A 24,427-nucleotide genomic window follows, 5' to 3' on the forward strand; every position below is an offset into this window, starting at 1 on the left:
ACTCCAAAAGATAGTTAGTGCTGTGTTGTAACTTGCACATCCTCTATCTGCCACATTACATACTGTACCTGCACACCAGAACACACCCTAGATTAACACTTGTATTTGATGATGAGAAACCCATGATTGAGTAACTCTCTTGTGTAAAAGACTGGAACGGAACAGACCACCTTCTACACACTGCGAGAGAGTAACAGAGGACAGGGCTTGCATCTCAAATGGCACACTCTTCTTTATGCAGTGCACTACTTTTGACCGGAGCCCCTATTGGCCCTGGTTCAAAGTAGTGGCCTGTATAGGAAAATGGGGTTCCATTTGGAATGTGGACCAGGAGTCTGCAGCACCAGAGAGAGAGAGAGAGAGAGATTGGAGACTCCCCAGAGGCCCCTAGCCAGAACACAGAGCCGTGTGACTGCCACATTCTGATATTTGGCCCTGTTAGAAAAGACTCAATGAGAACTTCTCGTTAGCTATCTTCTCACGTCCTGCTAGAGTGTCAGTATGTACGCAGGCAGGATCTCATACCTCGCCTTTGATTAGATTGTTGGCTTCAGACTTCTAAACTTGAAATGTGAAATATCCTTGTTCATGGTACAGAGGGAGAGAGAGAGAGGGGAATGCAGAACTTTTACGTTCTGTCGGAACATGTTATTGTTAGACATCGGGTATCGTATGGAAAGGAAAAGGGAACACAGTCTGGTTTCTACACTAGAAGTTAACCTCTAGCGTCGAGCAATCCCGTATCCGGGAGCGTAATCATAGCCTCAAGCTCATTAGCATAACGCAACGTTAACTATTCATGAAAATCGCAAATGAAATGAAATAAATATATTGGCTCACAAGCTTAGCCTTTTGTTAACAACACTGTCATCTCAGATTTTCAAAATATGCTTTTCAACCATAGCTACACAAGCATTTGTGTAAGAGTATTGATAGCTAGCATAGCATTAAGCCTAGCATTCAGCAGGCAACATTTTCACAAAAACAAGAAAAGCATTCAAATAAAATAATTTACCTTTGAAGAACTTCAGATGTTTTCAATGAGGAGACTCTCAGTTAGATAGCAAATGTTCAGTTTTTCCAAAAAGATTATTTGTGTAGGAGAAATCGCTCCATTTTGTTCATCACGTTTGGCTAAGAAAACCCCCCGAAAATTCAGTCATTACAACGCCAAACTTTTTTCCAAATTAACTCCATAATATCAACAGAAACATGGCAAACGTTGTTTAGAATCAATCCTCAAGGTGTTTTTCACATATCTATTCGATGATAAATCATTCGTGGCAGTTGCCTTTCTCCTCTGAACCAAATGGAAAAGTGGACGCAACTGGAGATTGCGCAATAATTTCGATGCAGGCCACCAAGCGGACACCTGGTAAATGTAGTCTCTTATGGTCAATCTTCCAATGATATGCCTACAAATACGTCACAATGCTGCAGACACCTTGGGGAAACGACAGAAAGTGTAGGCTCATTCCTGGCGCATTCACAGCCATATAAGGAGACATTGGAACACAGCGCATTCAAAATCTGGGGCATTTCCTGTATGAAATTTCATCTTGGTTTCGCCTGTAGCATTAGTTCTGGGGCACTCACAGATAATATCTTTGCAGTTTTGGAAACGTCAGAGTGTTTTCTTTCCAAAGTCAATTATATGCATAGTCAAGCATCTTTTCGTGACAAAATATTTTGTTTAAAACGGGAACGTTCTTTTATCCAAAAATTAAAAGAGCGCCCCCTATATCGAAGAAGTTAATGGATATCTGTAGGATGTTTGTATATCGTGAGGTCAATTCAGGTTGGATATGAACCAAGAGAATGTACTGAGTAAAGGAAAAGCATTCACATGGTTGCGGCCACTGATAATGGTGGAGAGTAGTGAGGAATGAGGCACGAGGTCAGGTCAGGTCACATGATTGCGGTCAGCGATAATGGTGGAGAGCTGTGGAGTAGTGAGGCACGAGGTCAGGTCAGGTCAGGTCACATTAAGAGAGAAGGAATAGTTCACATGACTTAACATCCTGCCTATATATACTCCACACCTATAGTGGGGTATATATAGTTGTGCTGGTGGAAACATGTCTTTGTCTGTTCAGCTGTCAGCTGTCTGATCCATTGGGTGAATAAACTTGGTTCAAGCTTTACCTAGTTGACCGTTAGTTTTTTAAAACTCTGTAATAGAACCTAACAAGATAAAGCACAAACGCGTATTAACATTCTATCTCAAGGCCAGCAGACTGTTCAATAGCCATCAGACTGTTCAATAGCCTTCAGACTGTTCAATAGCCTTCAGACTGTTCAATAGCCTTCAGACTGTTCAATAGCCTTCAGACTGTTCAATAGCCTTCAGACTGTTCAATAGCCATCAGACTGTTCAATAGCCATCAGACTGTTCAATAGCCTTCAGACTGTTCAATAGCCTTCAGACTGTTCAATAGCCATCAGACTGTTCAATAGCCTTCAGACTGTTCAATAGCCTTCAGACTGTTCAATAGCCTTCAGACTGTTCAATAGCCTTCAGACTGTTCAATAGCCTTCAGACTGTTCAATAGCCTTCAGACTGTTCAATAGCCTTCAGACTGTTCAATAGCCATCAGACTGTTCAATAGCCTTCAGACTGTTCAATAGCCTTCAGACTGTTCAATAGCCTTCAGACTGTTCAATAGCCATCAGACTGTTCAATAGCCATCGCTAGCCCACTACCACCCAGCTACTCAGAGGCTGCTGCCCTATATACATAGACATGGAATCACTGGCCACTTTAATAATGGCACACTAGTCACTTTAATAATGTTTACATGTACTGCTTTACTCATCTCATATGTATATACTATATTCTATTCTACTGTATGCCTGTAATGCCACTCCGACATTGTTCGTCTTAATATTTATATATTTATTATATTTCATTCTTTTACTTTTAGATTTGTGTGTATTGTTGTGAGTTGTTAGATATTACTGCACTGTTGGAGTTAGGCATTTCGCTACACCCGCAATAACATCTGCTGAATATGTGTATGTGACCAATAACATTTGATTTGATTTAATACATCGTTGGATAAGTCATATAAACCCTAAACAATCAAACATGGGGCTAGACGGTGCTTAGACGCTATTAGATTCTTCCTTTAATTGTTGTTCCATTTATAAATAAACATTGTGTTTCAGTAAACTGAGCCTGTGGACGTCTGAGCAGAGTAATATGATCAACGGTACAGACGGCAGTGCCTTCCACCCCCTGTTGTCCAAGACGGAGAGACTGTACATCTTCAGTCCTGACCTGTGCAGGTAGGCTACAGCGCGGGACACTGAGTACGCACCGGGTCCCAACGAAACAGATGAAAACACTATATGTGAAAGGTCACTAAAACGCACCCTTTTTAAAACAGGAGTCGATTCCAGTTTTTTGGGAGTCGATTCCATTTCAATTCAAGTCAATACAGGAAATACTGCTTTTATATAAGGAAGTAGAACTGCCCCCCCCCCATCATGATAGGTCACAGGAAGTTCCACGACACACAGTCTCCCTGTGGTAGAAGGATCCCACGAGAATGTTGTCTCTCAGTCTCTCACCAATGGCCTGATAGAGCTCTTCTCGTGGTTGACTTTCACAGCTGGTTAGGAGGATGTGAGTGCTGATAAGGTTAGTGGGACAACAGAGCAGAGTAACCAGTGCCTTCCATCTCCTGCTGTTCCAGAAGGAACGAGTCTTCACCACTTACCTCTGCAGGAACAGTACAAAGTACAGAATTCAGATTACGTCTGAACAAGAACAGATGCTTTACTTAAACGTTAGGATTCGGATAAATTCAATTTCCCGATTTTAATAAAAACAATCAAAAGCTCATACATACTTCATTCATTGAAATGTTATTGACCTCAAAACAACTGTATACCAAAAGACCACTGAAAACAAATGTACCACTTTTAGGTTTACTGTTCAATACAGTTTTGCTGTGTTAAAAGGATCTCTCTGGAACAGCGATGTTTTATATTGAGCAATGGCCTGTGTTCTTCTGACCTTTCACATAGTTAGGATGTGAGTGCTGATGAGGTAGCGGGTTATTCTGGGCCCTACAACCTCGCCTCAGCATAAGGGGAAGTAATATTTTATTAGTGTCAGGGGAATAATGTGTCTCACATGACAGGGATCTTGTGAGATGGTCATCATCATAACATCCTGGTAACCTGCACACTGCTACAGCTATTTTTACCTCCATTTGGCCCTCGTCCAGCTAGCTTTACCTCCCTATGGCCCTCGTCCATCTAAACTTTACCTACCTATGGCCTTCGTCCAGCTAGCATTACCTCCCTACGGCCCTCATCCAGCTAGCATTACCTCCCTACGGCTCTCGTCCAGCTAAACTTTACCTACCTACGGCCCTCGTCCAGCTAGCGTTACCTCCCTACGGCCCTCATCCAGCTAGCGTTACCTCCCTACGGCCCTCATCCAGCTAGCATTACCTCCCTACGGCCCTCGTCCAGCTAGCTTTACCTACATACGGCCCTCGTCCAGCTAAACTTTACCTCACTATGGTCTAATATAAATTTGTAGAATGAGTATTATTCTAGTGAGCTCCGCCCCGAAACAATACCCAGTGTTCCTTGCAGTTCATTTGTCATGTTCCATTTCACATCTACATTTTGTTAATTTAGTAGACATTCTTATCCAGGGTGACTTGCTCAACTAAGGTGTTAAACAACAACATATCACAGTCACAGCAAGACAAATGTTTTTGTAACTGTCACTGAGAACGCTGTTGGGCCAGCTACTTACACATGTATTTTTTTGTATTTTAAAATACAGAGTACGTGTATTTTAATTAAATATATGATTTAATGAATATTATTTTGCTACATTGATCTTTATGGTATTTTTTTATCTGTATTTAGTCATTTTTACCATCCCTGAGTGTATGTTGACACACCCAATTAACCTCTTTGTATCTCTATATGACTTTTCACCTAAATATATGAGACTCTCCCCTTGTTGTTGATTGGTGGAGTATGTGGGTGGGTGGGGTGGGGGGGGGGGTCGGCCTATTTTAGCTGGGAACCTTGACCTAAAAAAACAGGGACATGGTGACTACTTGCGAACTTCCTCCCCCTTTGTTCAGGACAGGCGGAAATAATCTGCTAGATTGGCATGTGCATGTGCCATTTTCATCAGGAGCTGCAGGTTTAATGAATGTTCGGGAAAAAAAAACGTTCACCTTCTTACACACATAAGTAGCAGTGACTGAACGACTGGTCATCTGTGTTATTGTAGCCGAAGGGGACATCCCAGCATCCACTGGTTCCATCCCAAATGGCATCCCATTTCCTACAGAGTGCACTATTTGACCTTTGGGAAGCAGCCACGGCTCCCAGCCCACTTCCTGTTCTTTGTATCATATTTAAAATAGGAAGTTGTTGTTCCAGTCATTATTCATGTCCAACAACCTTTATTAAACACATTGTTTATAACATACATTGTTTACACACATACACTGTTTATACACACATTGTTTACGCATACATTGTTTACACACACATTGTTTACACATACATTGTTTATACATACATTGTTTACACATACATTGTTTATACATACATTGTTTTGAGTATTACAGAAGAGCTGATGCACATCGGCAGAAAGACCTTTGGCAATGATTCAAGGGGCAAGTCAACTGGAGGTACCAGTTTTGGTGTCAATTCCTTTTGCAATTTCACTTAACTTCCAAAGTTTATGCACTATGTTCCACTGGGGGAATGTTAATCGCATGAAAAAGGTGTAAACATATGTCAATTTACTTAAATAGCTAGCTAGTGCACAATTTGAGATGGTGGGTGGTGAGATTAGGGGATTCTGGGTGGTGAGATTAGGGGATTCTGCGTTGTGAGAATAGGGGATTCTGGGTTGTGAGATTAGGGAATTTGGGGTTTTGAGATTAGGGGATTCTGGGTTGTGAGAATAGGGGATTGTGGGTTGTGAGAATATGGGATTCTGGTTTGTGAGATTAGGGAATTCTGGGTTGTGAGATTAGGGGATTTGGGGTTGTGAGATTAGGAGATTCTGGGTTGTGAGATTAGGGGATTTGGGGTTGTGAGATTAGGAGATTCTGGGTTGTGAGATTAGGGGATTTGGGGATTTGGGGTTGTGAGAATATGGGATTCTGGTTTGTGAGATTAGGGAATTCTGGGTTGTGAGATTAGGGGATTTGGGGTTGTGAGATTAGGAGATTCTGGGTTGTGAAATTAGAGGATTCTGGGTTGTGAGATTAGGGGATTTGGGGTTGTGAGATTAGGAGATTCTGGGTTGTGAAATTAGAGGATTCTGGGTTGTGAGATTAGGAGATTCTGGGTTGTGAAATGACATAATGATCAACTGGAGGTACCAGCAGGGTTTGGGTCAGTTCCATTCAGAATTTCAGTTTCCTTCCTGAATTGAAATGCAAAGTATTAGGAACTGTATAAACTGTGAATAGGAATAAAAACTGTAATATTTCTCCGTTCTTTGTTTCTTTTCAGACAGTAACATCATGGTTTGGTTATTTGGTTGGTTGGTGGATTATTTAATTGATTGTTTGTTGTGATCCTCAGGTCCATCTTCATGGAGTTTGAGAAAGATGTGAAGGTGAAGGGGCTCCCAGCGTATCGTTTCACCCCTCCTCGTGATGTCCTGGCAAGCAAGGAGGAGAACCCAGCCAACGAAGGATTCTGTGTCTCCCCCAAAGAGTGCCTCGGCACCGGCTTGCTCAAAGTCAGCGTATGCCGAAAAGGTAGGTGCACCTCCACTACACCCCTATCTACCTGTCTACCTCCAGGGGTAGTAGGGTCTACCTCCTCTCTCCTCCCAGGTGTAGTAGGGTATACCTCCTCTCTCCTCTCCTCCAGGTGTAGTAGGGTCTACCTCCTCCTCTCTCCTCTCCTCCAGGTGTAGTAGGGTCTACCTCCTCTCTCCTCTCCTCCAGGGGTAGTAGGGTCTACCTCCTCCTCTCTCCTCTCCTCCAGGGGTAGTAGGGTCTACCTCCTCCTCTCTCCTCTCCTCCAGGTGTAGTAGGGTCTACCTCCTCTCTCCTCTCCTCCAGGGGTAGTAGGGTCTACCTCCTCCTCTGTCCTCTCCTCCAGGGGTAGTAGGGTCTACCTCCTCCTCTCCTCCAGGTGTATTTGTATTTATTATGGAGCCCCATTAGATGTTGTCAATGCAGCAGCTACTCTTCCTGGGGTCCAGCAAAATTAAAGCAGTGAGATTATACAGATTTAAAAATATTACAATACATTCACAACACACTGTTTGACCTCAGGCCCCTACTCCACCACTACCACATATCTACAGTGCTAAATCTGTGTGTGTGTGTGTGTGTGTGTGTGTGTGTGTGTGTTGCTTCACAGTCCCCACTGTTCCATAAGGTTTTTTTTAATCTGTTTTTTTAAATCAAATTTTACTGCTGCATCAGTCACTTGATGTGGAATAGAGTTCCATGTAGTCATGGCTCTATGTAGTACTGTGGAATAGAGTTCCATGTAGTCATGGCTCTATGTAGTACTGTGGAATAGAGTTCCATGTAGTCATGGCTCTATGTAGTACTGTGGAATAGAGTTCCATGTAGTCATGGCTCTATGTAGTACTGTGGAATAGAGTTCCATGTAGTCATGGCTCTATGCAGTACTGTGGAATAGAGTTCCATGTAGTCATGGCTCTATGTAGTACTGTGGAATAGAGTTCCATGTAGTCATGTCTCTGTGTAGTACTGTGGAATAGAGTTCCATGTGGTCATGGCTCTATGTAGTACTGTGGAATAGAGTTCCATGTAGTCATGGCTCTATGTAGTACTGTGGAATAGAGTTTCATGTAGTCATGGCTCTATGTAGTACTGTGGAATAGAGTTCAGTTTAGTCATGGCTCTATGTAGTACTGTGGAATAGAGTTCCATGTAGTCATGGCTCTATGTAGTACTGTATGCCTCCCACAGTCTGTTCTGGACTTGGGGACTGGGAAGAGACCTCTGGTGGCATGTCTTGTGGGGTATGCATGGGTGTCCGAGCTGTGTGCCAGTAGTTTAGACAGACAGCTCGGTGCATTCAACATGTCAATACCTCTCATAAATACAAGTAGTGATGAAGTTAATCTCTCCTCCACTTTGAGCCAGGAGAGGTTAACATGCATATTATTAATATTAGCTCTCGGTGTACATCCAAGGGCCAGCCGTGTTGCCCTGTTCTGAGCCAAATGCAATTTTCCTATGTCCTTTTTTGTGGCACCTGACCACACGACTGAACAGTAGTCAAGGTGTGACAAAACTAGGGCCTGTAGGACCTGCCTTGTTGACAGTGTTGTTAAGAAGGTAGAAACTAGGGCCTGTAGGACCTGCCTTGTTGACAGTGTTGTTAAGAAGGTAGAAACTAGGGCCTGTAAGGACCTGCCTTGTTGAGTGTTGTTAAGAAGGTAGAAACTAGGGCCTGTAGGACCTGCCTTGTTGACAGTGTTGTTAAGAAGGTAGAAACTAGGGCCTGTAAGGACCTGCCTTGTTGATAGTGTTGTTAAGAAGGTCGAAACTAGGGCCTGTAGGACCTGCCTTGTTGACAGTGTTGTTAAGAAGGTAGAAACTAGGGCCTGTAGGACCTGCCTTGTTGACAGTGTTGTTAAGAAGGTAGAAACTAGGGCCTGTAAGGACCTGCCTTGTTGAGTGTTGTTAAGAAGGTAGAAACTAGGGCCTGTAGGACCTGCCTTGTTGACAGTGTTGTTAAGAAGGTAGAAACTAGGGCCTGTAAGGACCTGCCTTGTTGATAGTGTTGTTAAGAAGGTAGAAACTAGGGCCTGTAGGACCTGCCTTGTTGACAGTGTTGTTAAGAAGGTAGAAACTAGGGCCTGTAAGGACCTGCCTTGTTGATAGTGTTGTTAAGAAGGTCGAAACTAGGGCCTGTAGGACCTGCCTTGTTGATAGTGTTGTTAAGAAGGTAGAAACTAGGGCCTGTAGGACCTGCCTTGTTGACAGTGTTGTTAAGAAGGTAGAAACTAGGGCCTGTAGGACCTGCCTTGTTGATAGTGTTGTTAAGAAGGCAGAGCATCACTTTATTATAGACAGACTTCTCCCCATCTTAGCTACTACTGCATCAATATGTTTTGACCATGACAGTTTACAATCTAGTGTTACTCCAAGCAGTTTAGTCATCTCAACTTGCTCAATTTCCACATGATTTATTACAACATTTGGTTGAGGTTTAGGGTTTAGTGAGTGTTTTGTTCCAAGTACAAGGTTTTTAGTTTTAGAAATATTTAGGACTAACTTATTCCTTGCCACCCACTCTGAAACTAACTGCAGCTCTTTGTTGAGTGTTGCAGTCATTTCAGTCGCTGTAGTAGCTGACGTGTATAGTGTTGAGTCATCCGCATACGTAGACACTCTGGCTTTACTCAAAGTCAGTGGCTAGTTGTTAGTAAAGATTGAAAAAGCAAGGGGCCTAAACAGCTACCCTGGGGAATTCCTGATTCGAACTGGATTATATTTGAGAGGCTTCCATTAAAGAACACCCTCTGTGTTCTGTTAGACAGGTAACTCTTTATAACAGGGGATGTAAAGCCATAACACAAACATTTTTCCAGCAGCAGACTATGATCAATAATGTCAAAAGCTGCACTGAAGTCTAACAAGACAGCCCCCACAATCATTTTATCATCAATTTATCTCAGCCAATAGGGTCTACCTCCTCCTCTCTCCTCTCCTCCAGGTGTAGTAGGGTCCTCCTCACCTCTCCACCAGGTGGAGTAGGGCCTTTTCATTTTACTCCAGGTCAGTTCAGGAGACAAATTTAAATATGATCAATATATGGATTGGTTTAATATTTTATACGTATAAATATGATGTAACATTACAATCTCACTCATATCTCCCCCAATGTCATCTGTTGTCCTCCCAAACCCCAGAACACACACACACACACACGTGATTCAGCTCCCCTCTGACTCTACCCCCCCAAAACCACCTGACCAGGCCTGACCCACTAACTGAGTAGGCTGGTTGCTGGGCGGGACGGCGGTAAGCCCTGTCACCTGACTGTGGTTCGGGAAGGAGCAGTTAGCCCTTCTAATCTCCTAGGGTGCACTACTTTAGATCAGAGCCAATAGTAGTGCACTATGTAGGGAATAGGGTGTCATTTCAGACACAGGCCTCGTGTCCACGGTTGTGTCTGCCCAGTAAGTGTCTTGCAGGTGATTGACTGGATGCATTAGTGCGTTGCCAAGGTTAACATGCCAAAGGAAACAAACACACTCACTCACTCATCCACGTTTAAGAGAGCATATCCTTTAATTGACCCGTGTGTGGATTGGCGTCCGTTCACCATCAGGCCTGGGTTCAAACATTTCTAAATACTTTATCTGAGCTTGATTGAGCTTGTCTGGCTTAAAGGAATACCTCAGATTTGATCTACTTCCCCAGAGTCAGATGAACTCGTGGTTGCAATTTCTATGTCACTGCATGGAATATAAAGGGGCGGCAGCGTAGCCTAGTGGTTAGAGTGTTGGACTTGTTGGCAAAATCCCGAAGTATCTCTTTAATGGGACCAATAGAATAGTCTCAATTGCTGATCAGGCAAACTAGAGCGAACGGTCAAGTATTTGAACGATTTCAAACCGTATTTGAACCCAGGTCTGTCCACCAAGTCTGTCAGCTTTCCCCTACTTGTGTTTAGTTCATATCATGATCACCGGGCAAGGACAGGGGAAGTGAGGGGGGCATAGGTATTTGACCTTGTCAGCGTCCCAAATGGCACCCTATTCTGTATGTAGTGCACTACTTTTGACCACCACCCATAGGGCTCTGGTACAACGTCGTGCACTATAAAGACGAATAGGGTGTCATTTGGGACCCAGGTTGTATTATGAGGTTGAATGTGTGTTGCTATGCTAACGCCATCTCCGTCAGGTGACTGTTGCCACAGCTTACCAAAACGTCAACTTTGTTCTACTTCCCCCACACGTACTGAAACGTAAACACACAATCCACCTGGACTCTCCAAGTGGCCTCCTATTCACTATATTGTGGCATAGGACTCTGGTTAAAAGTAGTGCACTATATAGGGAATAGGGTTCCATAGGTGTCTGGTCTAAAGTAGTGCACTATATAGGGAATAGGGTTCCATAGGGCTCTGGTCTAAAGTAGTGCACTATATAGGGAATAGGGTTCCATAGGGCTCTGGACTAAAGTAGTGCACTATATAGGGAATAGGGTTCCATAGGGCTCTGGACTAAAGTAGTGCACTATATAGGGAATAGGGTGCCATTTGGGAGGCAGTCCTATAGTACCACACGGTGGACTCATTGGAGGGAAAGTAGTCTAGAGGAACTAGCTGTCCCCTGAGGGGAGAGGGACTAGCTGTCCTCTGAGGGCAGAGGGACTAGCTGTCTGAGGGCAGAGGGACTAGCTGTCTGAGGGCAGAGGGACTAGCTGTCTGAGGGCAGAGGGACTAGCTGTCTGAGGGCAGAGGGACTAGCTGTCTGAGGGCAGAGGGACTAGCTGTCTGAGGGCAGAGGGACTAGCTGTCTGAGGGGAGAGGGACTAGCTGTCCTCTGAGGGGAGAGGGACTAGCTGTCCTCTGAGGGGAGAGGGACTAGCTGTCCTCTGAGGGGAGAGGGACTAGCTGTCCTCTGAGGGGAGAGGGACTAGCTGTCTTCTGAGGGGAGAGGAACTAGCTGTCTTCTGAGGGGAGAGGGACTAGCTGTCTTCTGAGGGGAGAGGGACTAGCTGTCTTCTGAGGGGAGAGGGACTTCCGGCGCCGACAGAGATGGCCTCCTCGCTTCGCGTTCCTAGGAAACTATGCAGTATTTTGTTTTTTTTCCGTGTTATTTCTTACATTGGTACCCCAGGTAATCTTAGGTTTCATTACATACAGTCGGGAGGAACTACTGAATATAAGAACAACGCAACACACCATCATCACGACCAGGAATACGACTTTCCCGAAGCGGATCCTGTGTTTTGCCCACCACCCAGGACAATGGATCGGATCCCAGCCAGCATTCCAAAACAATGTCGCCGTAAAAAGGGTCAGATGAAGCGGTCTTCTGGTCAGGGTCCGGAGACGGACACATCGTGCACCGCTCCCTAGCATACTACTCGCCGATGTCCAGTCTCTTGACAACAAGGTTGATGAAATCCGAGCAAGGGTAGCATTCCAGAGAGTCATAAGAGACTGTAACGTTCTTTACTCACTCGAGACACACTAACGGAGTCGGTACAGCCAGCTGCTTTCTCCATGCATCGCGCCAACAGAAACAAACATCTTTCTGGTAAGAAGAGGGGCGGGGGGCGTATGCCTTATGATTAACGAGATGTGGTGTGATCATAACAACATACAGGAACTCAAGTCCTTCTGTTCACCTGACTTAGAATTCCTCACAATCAAATGCTGACTGCATTATCTACCAAGAGAATTCTCTTCGATTATCATCATAGCCGCATATATTCCCCCCCAAGCAGACATATCGACGGCCCTGAACAAACTTTATTTGACTCTATGTAAACTGGAAACCACATATCCTGAGGCTGCATTCATTGTAGCTGGGGATTTTAACTAATCTGAAAACAAGACTCCCTAAATTCTATCAGCATATTGATTGTGCTGCCAGGGCTGGTAAAACCCTGGATCATTGTTATTCTAACTTCCACGACGCATATAAGGCCCTCCCCCGCCCTCCTTTTGGAAAAGCTGACCATGACTCCATTTTGTTGCTCCCAGCCTATAGACAGAGACTAAAACAGGAAGCTCACGCACGCAGGTCTGTTCAACGCTGGTCCAACCAATCTGATTCCACACTTCAAGATTGCTTCGATCACGTGGATTGGGATATGTTCCGCACTGTGTCAAACAACAACATTGACAAATACGCTGATTCGGTGAGCGAGTTTATGAGCAAGTGCATCAGCGATGTCGTACCCACAGCAACGATTAAAACATTTCCAAACCAGAAACCGTGGATTGATGGCAGCATTCGCACAAAACTGAAAGCGCGAACCACTGCTTTTAACCTGGGCAAGGTGACCGGAAACATGACCGAATACAAACAGTGTAGCCATTCCCTCCGCAAGGCAATCAAACTAGCTAAGCATCAGTATAGAGACAAAGTAGAGTCGCAATTCAATGGCTCAGACACAAGAGGTATGTGGCAGGGTCTACAGTCAATCACGGATTACAAAAAGAAAACCAGCCCCGTCACGGACCAGGATGTCTTGCTCCCAGACAGACTAAACAACGTCTTTGCTCACTTTGAGGACAATACAGTGCCACTGACACGGCCCGCTACCAAAACCTGCGGGCTGTCCCCAGCGCGTCCTCAGAGCATGCGCAGACCAGCTGGCTGGTGTGTTTACGGACATATTCAATCAATCCTTCACCTCTAGTGAATCAACATTGCTGTGGGTATCTCTAGTGAATCAACACTGCTGTAGGTATCTCTGGTGAATCAACATTGCTGTGGGTACCTCTAGTGAATCAACACTACTGTGAGTACCTCTAGTGAATCAACACTGTTGTGGGTACCTCTAGTGAATCAGCACTGCTGTGGGTACCTCTAGTGAATCAACACTGCTATGAGTACCTCTAGTGAATCAACACTGCTGTGAGTACCTCTAGTGAATCAACACTGCTATGAGTACCTCTAGTGAATCAACACTGCTGTGGGTACCTCCAGTGAATCAACACTGTTGTGGGTACCTCTAGTGAATCAACACTGCTGTGATTATAGTGCTCTACCATTTGCTGAGAACTACCCAGGAGTCACCTGTGTGTTCTTGTAGTATTAGCTAATCCTCAAGGGGTTGTTCTTTTCTGTTTCTGCCCGTTCACATTTGACATACTCAGCTCATATATTGCAAACAAGATGATCCAATCACATTCCATTTCTTCCTCTCTTAGCTTTGAACAGAGTTCAAATCCCTTAGCCTCCGTTAGCCTCTCGTCTTTCCCCGTCTTCACAGAGTTCAAATCCCTTAGCCTGTCGTCTTTCCCCATCTTCACAGAGTTCAAATCCCTTAGCCTCTCGTCTTTCCCCGTCTTCACAGAGTTCAAATCCCTTAGCCTCTCGTCTTTCCCCGTCTTCAGAGTTCAAATCCCTTAGCCTCCGTTAGCCTCTCGTCTTTCCCCGTCTTCACAGAGTTCAAATCCCTTAGCCTGTCGTCTTTCCCCATCTTCACAGAGTTCAAATCCCTTAGCCTGTCGTCTTTCCCCATCTTCACAGAGTTCAAATCCCTTAGCCTCTCGTCTTTCCCCGTCTTCACAGAGTTCAAATCCCTTAGCCTCTCGTCTTTCCCCGTCTTCAGAGTTCAAATCCCTTAGCCTCTCGTCTTTCCCCATCTTCACAGAGTTCAAATCCCTTAGCCTCCGTTAGCCTCTCGTCTTTCCCCGTCTTCACAGAGTTCAAATCCCTTAGCCTCTTGTCTTTCCCTGTCTTCACAGAGTTCAAATCCGTTAGCCTCTCGTCTTTCCCCGTCTTCACAGAGTTCAAATCCCTTAGCCTCTCGTCTTTCCCCGTCTTCACAGAGTTCAAATCCCTTAGCCTCTCGTCTTTCCCCGTCTTCACAGAGTTCAAATCCCTTAGCCTCTCGTCTTTCCCCGTCTTCACAGAGTTCAAATCCCTTAGCCTCTCGTCTTTCCCTGTCTTCACAGAGTTCAAATCCGTTAGCCTCTCGTCTTTCCCCGTCTTCACAGAGTTCAAATCCCTTAGCCTCTCGTCTTTCCCCGTCTTCACAGAGTTCAAATCCCTTAGCCTCTCGTCTTTCCCCGTCTTCACAGAGTTCAAATCCCTTAGCCTCTCGTCTTTCCCCGTCTTCACAGAGTTCAAATCCCTTAGCCTCTCGTCTTTCCCCGTCTTCACAGAGTTCAAATCCCTTAGCCTCTCGTCTTTCCCCGTCTTCACAGAGTTCAAATCCCTTAGCCTCTCGTCTTTCCCCGTCTTCACAGAGTTCAAATCCCTTAGCCTCTCGTCTTTCCCCGTCTTCACAGAGTTCAAATCCCTTAGCCTCTCGTCTTTCCCCGTCTTCAGAGTTCAAATCCCTTAGCCTCTCGTCTTTCCCCGTCTTCACAGAGTTCAAATCCCTTAGCCTCTCGTCTTTCCCCATCTTCAGAGTTCAAATCCCTTAGCCTCTCGTCTTTCCCCGTCTTCACAGAGTTCAAATCCCTTAGCCTCTCGTCTTTCCCCGTCTTCAGAGTCCCAGTCACATTAACTTCTCCTCCCTGTCTCTCCAGGTGCTCCAGTCGTGACGTCCTTTCCTCATTTCTACCTGGGAGATGAGAAGTACTCTAACGCCATTGAAGGACTGGATCCTGTCAGAGAGCATCACCAGACCTACCTGGACCTGAACCCGGTACACAACCCTGTAGTGTTCACTTCTCCGGCAGTCCAATAGATCATCCACTTTAATATTCCAATAGTGTTACATTTGTGTAATTGGGAATTGCACCAACTGCGAAGGATTATAATTATAATTACCAGGTTATAATTATTGATGTTTAACCTAGACATTACCAGGTTATAATTATTGATGTTTAACCTAGACATTACCAGGTTATAATTATTGATGTTTAACCTAGACATTACCAGGTTATAATTATTGATGTTTAACCTAGACATTACCAGGTTATAATTATTGATGTTTAACCTAGACATTACCAGGTTATAATTATTGATGTTTAACCTAGACATTACCAGGTTATAATTATTGATGTTTAACCTAGACATTACCAGGTTATAATTATTGATGTTTAACCTAGACATTACCAGGTTATAATTATTGATGTTTAACCTAGACATTACCAGGTTATAATTATTGATGTTTAACCTAGACATTACCAGGTTATAATTATTGATGTTTAACCTAGACATTACCAGGTTATAATTATTGATGTTTAACCTAGACATTACCAGGTTATAATTATTGATGTTTAACCTAGACATTACCAGGTTATAATTATTGATGTTTAACCGAGACATGAATCAAGTATCCAGTACATTGAGTGTTACACCTGCAGTTCACATGGCTCATCAAAACTGTGCCTGTATTGATCTACACTTCCAGACCACTGGTGTTCCTATCCGGGCCAGTAAGAGAGCTCAGATCAACATCCTCATCAACAGAATCAGTGGCTTTCCGTGAGTACATACAGTGTCACGGCTTTCGTTGTGGGAAGGAGGAGCGGACCAAAATGCAGCGTAGTTTTGATTCATTTTATTAAATACGGAAACTATACACGATAAACTAACAAAATAACAAACGTACGAAAACCGAAAACAGCCCTATCTGGTGCAAAACAGAGACAGGAACAATCACCCACAAACACAGTGTAACCCAGGCTACCTAAATATGGTTCCCAATCAGAGACAATGACTAACACCTGCCCCTGATTGAGAACCATATCAGGCCAGACATAGAAATAGACAAACAAGACATCCAACATAGAATGCCCACTCAGATCACAATCTGACCAATCAAAACATAGAAACATACAAAGTAAACTATGGCCAGGGCGTGACATACAGTCTCTTGTATCTGAATGATTTCCTTCTTTTGTTTAATTATTTCCATCTCACAACCAACACTCAAGTTCAAGTAGCAATAATAAAGCTCATAATCTTTATGATATCTATATTATTTCCTTCCTTTGTTTAATGATTTTCTTACAATCTATTTTCCTTCACAGGAAAACCAAATCCCTGAACGAGACTATCTTCCCTGTCATGTTTATCAACGAGGTGAGATAATCACCATTTCATTTGACTCCACGAAAATATACAACTTTTGTAGAATATGACATTTCAATTCAGAAAATGTTCATTTAAATCCGAGCGTTAATCGCATTACGTGGTCTGTTCAGACGGTAGTGATTGACGACGTGTCGGCGGCGAAGCTCCACAAACTGTTGCTGATGGTGATGCTGGTGTCCAACGCCCCTCTCGTCCTGGTTGGTCTGGGGGCCATCCTGCTGCCGGTGTTCATCGGCCTCATCGTCTGCGAATACAAACAGAAGGTTTGACCCCGACCATGTTTCTTCCCTTTTTTTATTTGACCTTTATTTAACCAGGAAAGTCAGTTAAGAATAAATTCTTATTTTTACAATTACAGCCTAGTAACAGTGGGGTTAACTGTCTTGTTCAGGGGGAAGAACGACAGATTTTTACCTTGTCAGCTCGGGGATTCGATCAAGCAACCTTTCGGTTACTGGTCCGGCGCTCTAACCACTAGACTACCTGCCGCCTCTACACTCTAACCACTAGGCTACCTGCCGCCTCTACACTCTAACCACTAGGCTACCTGCCGCCTCTACACTCTAACCACTAGGCTACCTGCCGCCTCTACACTCTAACCACTAGGCTACCTGCCGCCTCTACACTCTAACCACTAGGCTACCCTGCCGCCTCTACACTCTAACCACTAGGCTACCCTGCCGCCTCTACACTCTAACCACTAGGCTACCCTGCCGCCTCTACACTCTAACCACTAGGCTACCCTGCCGTCTCTACACTCTAACCACTAGGCTACCTGCCGCCTCTACACTCTAACCACTAGGCTACCTGCCGCCTCTACACTCTAACCACTCGACTACCTGCCGCCTCTACACTCTAACCACTAGGCTACCTGCCGCCTCTACACTCTAACCACTAGGCTACCCTGCCGTCTCTACACTCTAACCACTAGGCTACCTGCCGCCTCTACACTCTAACCACTAGGCTACCTGCCGCCTCTACACTCTAACCACTAGGCTACCCTGCCGTCTCTACACTCTAACCACTAGGCTACCTGCCGCCTCTACACTCTAACCACTAGGCTACCTATTTGTTTTTTTTATAGAACAGTGAAAGACTGGTGGGAAAGTTCGGCAGGGAGGGGAGCGGGTGTGTTAGAATAACAGTGGGACTTAATCAAACCCACGCTCACACAGGCAGATATCTTCTGTTGGCAGCGGATTAGACCTCCCCAGGATACTGACCTGTGTTTCCCTGGGAAGGTAGAGTGTCGAGGGCCTGTGTCAGGGAGGAGCAGGACAACAGTGTTCTTCTCTTTTTCAATAAACTATCGTTAAGAGCCCAGAGCGGTTCCTGGTCAAGTCACGTTGTCAAGAATAAGTACTGGCCTGGCCCTCAACTATAAAGTACTTTAAAAAGGCAGCAACAAATGTCACAAATGGGGGAATGTGAAAGTCATGTTGTAGACAGAATAGGTACGCCAACTAAATTTATAGAGGTCCTATTAAAAGACGAGAGGCTAGGTCATGAACCCTAAAAGATGGCTGTTACTAGGTAACCCAATGTCCATTCCAGTGTTCCTATATCTATTTCTATGAGGAGACACAGAAGAATAGAGAATACTGTAGAACTTAAGGCTGTGGTTTGGTTGGTCACAAGACACTTCTTCTGTCAACATGCATCACGTTCGTTGTAACGAGGAGACCAAGGCGCAGCGTGATGGGAATAATTTCCTCTTTATTACAGGGAGAACACTTAAACAAACTAACATGACGCTATAACCACTGGTGCTGACACAGGCAACTTTACATAGACACTAACCCACAGATAAACTAAGGAATATGGCTACCTAAATATGGTTCCCAATCAGAGACAACGATAAACAGCTGCCTCTGATTGAGAACCAATCTAGGCAACCATAGACATATATAAACCCCTAGACAATACAAAAACCCCAAGACAATACAAAAACCCCTAGACAATACAAAACCCCCTAGACAATACAAAAACCCCTAGACAATACAAAAACCCCTAGACAATACAAAAACCCCTAGACAATACAAAAACCCCTAGACAATACAAAACCCCTAGACAATACAAAAACCCATAGACAATATAAAAAAACAAACACAACCCCCTTGTCACACCCTGACCAAACCAAATAATAAAGAAAACAAAGATAACTGAGGTCAGGGCGTGACAAATGTGTAAATGAGTAACAATAACTTGGCTATATACAAGGGGTACCAGTACTGAGTAATGATAACTAGGTTACAACATGAAGACAACGTGATGACAACGTGATGACAACGTGATGTCAACGTGAAGACAACGTGAAGACAACGTGAAGACAACGTGAAGACAACGTGAAGACAACATGATGACAACATGATGACAACATGAAGACAACATGATGACAACATGATGACAACATGATGACAACATGAAGACAACATGAAGACAACATGATGACAACATGATGCAGCTACTCTTTGATTTACTGTTCTCTTTCTGACCAGTTGATTTGATTTGATTTACTGTTCTCTTTCTGACCAGTTGATTTGATTTACTGTTCTCTTTCTGACCATTTGATTTGATTTACTGTTCTCTTTCTGACCAGTTGATTTGATTTACTGTTCTCATTCTGACCAGTTGATTTGATTTGATTTACTGTTCTCTTTCTGACCAGTTGAGTTGATTTACTGTTCTCTTTCTGACCAGTTGATTTGATTTGATTACTGTTCTCTTTCTGACCAGTTGATTTCATTTACTGTTCTCTTTCTGACCAGTTGAGTTGATTTAATGTTCTCTTTCTGACCAGTTGTTAACATATTTCTTTCACAACACGTTTTTATATAAAGGTCGTAGTGCGTTCTGCATCATAACATTAAACTCAAATCTAATATTCGAAAATACAATAGGTCTCAAATTGACTATTTTCTTAACTCTGATAAGACGATGATATAGTGACTGTATTAACCAGTGCATTTTAACCCATTCTAACAGTCCGGTATGCACAACGTCCTTTGTGTTTCTGTTCAGAATTACGTTTAACGTGTTCTTTAAGCCTAGTCCTGAAGAGAAAGGAAAAAAAAGGACTAAACTTAATCTGTGTCCAACTGTTCCTTTATACAGTCCAATATGTCCCCGCTGATAGGACATGCATGGCTGTACAACAAACACTGTATCTGAAAGATTATGATCATGACAAGCTATTTTGTTCAATGTTTTGTTCGCTAGATTTGGTACTATAACTAACCACTCTCTACCTCTCTCCCATCTGTCTCCCTCCCTCTCTCCATCCACTGTCTCCCTCCCTCTCTCCATCCACTGTCTCCCTCCCTCTCTCCATCCACTGTCTCCCTCCCTCTCTCCCTCTGTCTCCCTCTACTGTCTCCCTCCCTCTCTCCCTCCACTGTCTCCCTCCCTCTCTCCCTCCACTGTCTCCATCCCTCTCTCCATCCACTGTCTACCCCCCTACTGGTTCCCTCACTCTCTACCTCCCTCCACTGTCTCCATCCCTCTCTCACTCTACTGTCTCCCTCCCTCTCTCCCTCCACTTTCTACCTCCCTCTACTATCCCCTCTCTCTACTATCTCCCTCCACTCCATCATCATCATCTCTCTCTCTCTCTCCCCCTCTTACTCTTTCCCTCCACTCCCTCCCTCTACTCTCTCCACTGTCTCCCTCCCGCTACTCTCTCTCTCTCCACTCTCTCTGTCCCTCCACTCTCTGTCACTCTCTGTCCCTCCACTCTTTCTCTCTCTCCCCACTCTCTCTTTCTGCCTCCTCTTTCTCCCTCCCCTCTCTCTCTCCACTCCCTTTCTCCCTCTACTCTCTCTCTACCTCCACTCCCTCTACTCTCTTTCTCTCCACTCTCCACTCTCTGTCCCTCCACTCTCTCTGTCCCTCCACTCTGTCTCTCCCTTCCTCCACTATCTCTCTCCCTCCCTTTCTCACGACATTCTCTTCTCTCGCTCTCTCACTCCACCTTCTCTCTCTCCACTCTCTCTCTCTCATTCTACTCTCTCTTTCTCTCACTCCACTCTTGCTCTCTACTCCGCTGTCTTCATCTATAGAAGTCAACAAAGGAAGACACATCTTATTCCCCCGTGAGCAACAAGGAGGGTGACGAAAAAAATGGCAGCAGCTACGTTGCCTTGACTCCCGTTATTGACAAGTCTTGAGGAGGGAATGGGAAGGGTTTATGGAGAGACAGATGTAGGATCTTAATATGAACCAGTTTGCTACAGCAGGAAAATAATCCAACAGGAAATGTGAATTATGTGGATTATAATTAATGGACATTTTTGTAGGGGTTTTTAAAAGTCAAAAACACTACAAGTTTGCAATTCTCAGAAACAAAACAGTGATAAAATTACGATCCTACATCTGTATATCATATATATCCGTGTGAGTTGCTGTTCAGGCCTGGATCGTTGTAAATCATTCTGGCACTAGTTAGACTACTTTGATATGTCTTCGTTTTTTTGTTTTGTTACTTTGTTTGTTTGGATCTGGTTCAACCCACAAAATGGGGCTAATCTTCCCGAAGTCCCTGTTAACCCACAAAATGGGGCTAATCTTCCCATAGTCCCTGTTAACCCACAAAATGGGTCTAATCTTCCCGTAGTCCCTGTTAACCCACAAAATGGGTCTAATCTTCCCGTAGTCCCTGTTAACCCACAAAATGGGGCTAATCTTCCCGTAGTCCCTGTTTAGCCCCATTTTGTGGGTTATCTTCCCGAAGTGTTGACATACAGTACATGGCCAATTTGACCAGCTGTTTCAAACATTCTATAAAATATAAACTGTTTGATACCTGTTATTCAACATTTTGTAAAAACAAAAAAGCTTTATAAATACATTTGATTGATTGATTGATTGATTGATTGACAGATCTAATGCAGTTCCACCCCCGACACTCTCAAAACAACTGCTATTAGGATGTTGCCTAAAGTGAAGCTGATTGAATTGAACCCTTAATCTGTATCTGGGAAACCACCCCTGGGTGTGTCCTAAAGATGTGTCCTAAAGATGTGTCCTTAAGACGTGTCCTTAAGACGTGTCCTTAAGACGTGCCCTAAAGACGTGCCCTAAAGACGTGCCCTAAAGACGTGCCCTAAAGACGTGCCCTAAAGACGTGCCCTAAAGATGTGTCCTAAAGATGTGTCCTAAAGATGTGCCCTAAAGATGTGTCCTTAAGACGTGTGTACATTCTTCAGGTATCATTCCATTCTCAGGGGCACTATGCTAGAAACTACACACCTTGTGCATCACGAGATGGCTTCAAAAGTGATTATTATTATAAAACCGTAGCGTGTCAAAGAAGGTCAAGGAAGTGGTGAGATGCTCTACTGACCAACGAAGGCTAAATATTTAATGTAATGAGTGTGTCTTCTTAATGAATTCGGATTCATGTTAAAACTAACAACAAACAAAAAAATATTTGTAACATTAGCTATAATCGTTAAATTTCTACGTATTTTATTTGTTCATGCACTGTTTAAATGTATTTTCAAACTTGGTTGATTGGTTGAATATGTTCAAATTAGTGAACAAAAATGCCATCTGACTATGTTTATGTTATTGAACATATCCACAATACCATCCATACCTAATTCATGGATCACCTTCACTTTGAACTTGCATGTGGTGATATTTTGCAAGTGAGCATTTTTAAGTGTTGCTTATCTGATATTCCAAATGTGACATCTGCCTACATTCCTTAGGTGAGACTCCTGTGCCCAGTTAGTACATTCATTAGGTGAGTGATGGTCTGTATTGGGCAGATCTATTAAAAAAATACCACATCCTTGGCTTATTGCTGCCATTGTGAACGAGCCAACAGACCTCTGTATACTGGGTAAAACAAGGGCAGGTTTTTTTGACTGAATTGTTTCTGAGGCTTTTTGACACGTCAGACAATTCTCCTGTGCCCTATAGTGCGGGGAGGGGGCCTCTTGTCCTGTGCCCTATAGTGGGGGGGGGGGGCGCTTCTTGTCCTGTGCCCTATAGTGGGGGGGGGGGGGGCTTCTTGTCCTGTGCCCTATAGTGCGGGGGGGGGCTTCTTGTCCTGTGCCCTATAGTGGGGGGGGGGGGCTTCTTGTCCTGTGCCCTATAGTGGGGGGGGGCTTCTTGTCCTGTGCCCTATAGTGGGGGGCGTCTTGTCCTGTGCCCTATAGCGGGGGGGTGCTTCTTGTCCTGTGCCCTATAGTGGGGGGGCTTCTTGTCCTGTGCCCTATAGTGGGGGGTGTGTCTTGTCCTCTGTGCCCTATAGTACAGGGGGGTTCTTGTCCTGTGCCCTATAGTGTGGGGGGGGTTCTTGTCCTGTGCCCTATAGTGGGGGGGGCTTCTTGTCCTGTGCCCTATAGTGAGGGGGGTTTCTTGTCCTGCGCCCTATAGTGGGTGGGGGGGCTTCTTGTCCTGTGCCCTATAGTGGGGGGGGGGGTGTTCTTGTCCTGTGCCCTATAGTGCGGGGGGGCTTCTTGTCCTGTGCCCTATAGTGGGGGGCTTCTTGTCCTGTGCCCTATAGTGCAGGGGGGGGCTTCTTGTCCTGTGCCCTATAGTGCGGGGGGGGCTTCTTGTCCTGTGCCCTATAGTGCAGGGGGGCTTCTTGTCCTGTGCCCTATAGTGCAGGGGGGGGGGGGGGCTTCTTGTCCTGTGCCCTATAGTGCGGGGGGGGGGCTTCTTGTCCTGTGCCCTATAGTGCGGGGGGGGGGGGCTTCTTGTCCTGTGCCCTATAGTGCAGGGGGGGGGCTTCTTGTCCTGTGCCCTATAGTGCGGGGGGGGGGCTTCTTGTCCTGTGCCCTATAGTGCGGGGGGGGGGGCTTCTTGTCTGAAACAAACTAATTAAGGCAATGAAAATTTGTAATTTGAAGATCAGATCCCTTTAGAATGTATTTACAGAATAGTGTTTTTGTTTTTACTAATAGAATAGAGTGCGTACTAATGTGCATTTCTGTTATACAGGGAAGTCCATATGTCGTCGTGGTTTTTTGGTTTATATCTTTTGACAGAAAAAAATGGACTGAAACTTTTAACTCATGTATCAGGTTCTGAATGATCTAACTGTATTATCATCACTACATTATCTCTACATTATCTCTGCATTACCATGGCTGCTGATGAAACCATAACTTCAGGTTTTGATGCAAGGTTGTCTTCCTAATGGCAAACATTTTGGGATCAAAGATAAACATTTAAATCGTATACCAAACTACTGGAATTGTAGACATTTTGCAGTGATGTTGAAAGCCAAATTGTGTATTGCTTTGTATTGTGAGACATTAATAGGAGCACATTAGCAGACTGTCTCTCTAGAAAATGTATTGAGAGAAAGGGCTCCTTGGATATCTAGATATGTTTATTTTCTATGGCATCTCCTAATGACACTATATACATTTTTGTTATGTCTATAATAGCCTTTGTGCAACTGCTTAACTGCTGTAGTCCTATGGCGTAGTAATGCTTGTTTAATTGTTGAAATTGAAGATTCTACAGGACTTGCTTGAATGATTATTGTACCGTAATGACTGTCTGAACGTAGCCCGAGTGCCAATGTGTTTGTGTTCTTGCTTAGCAAAAAAAAAAAAAAAAGAACATGACAATGAGTGACAAGGAGTTGGCATGGTAGCGCCAACAAACATGGCAATCAGGCTAGTCTGACACCTCAATGTTGAAATCAACGCGTCAGATCCCATTTCA

The 24,427-nt window shown here is 44.3% G+C and overlaps 1 protein-coding gene across 1 annotated transcript in view; it reads left to right on the plus strand.

Moving 5' to 3' along the window:
- The window catches only part of LOC135548071 (lysosome membrane protein 2-like), a 56,228-nt gene extending 34,451 nt beyond the window's left edge, over nt 1-21,777 (plus strand). Inside the window, exons 6-12 of the mRNA XM_064977308.1 lie at nt 3,169-3,288; nt 6,583-6,761; nt 15,226-15,344; nt 16,056-16,129; nt 16,678-16,729; nt 16,852-17,004; nt 20,800-21,777. Of these exons, the coding sequence (XP_064833380.1) occupies nt 3,169-3,288; nt 6,583-6,761; nt 15,226-15,344; nt 16,056-16,129; nt 16,678-16,729; nt 16,852-17,004; nt 20,800-20,907 (805 nt within the window). The 3' untranslated portion in view covers nt 20,908-21,777. The remainder of the gene's footprint in view (nt 1-3,168; nt 3,289-6,582; nt 6,762-15,225; nt 15,345-16,055; nt 16,130-16,677; nt 16,730-16,851; nt 17,005-20,799) is intronic.
- The last annotated feature ends 2,650 nt before the right edge of the window (nt 21,778-24,427 follow it).

Source organism: Oncorhynchus masou, chromosome 11 (genome assembly GCF_036934945.1).
Source record: "Oncorhynchus masou masou isolate Uvic2021 chromosome 11, UVic_Omas_1.1, whole genome shotgun sequence".
Taxonomy (NCBI): domain Eukaryota; kingdom Metazoa; phylum Chordata; class Actinopteri; order Salmoniformes; family Salmonidae; genus Oncorhynchus; species Oncorhynchus masou.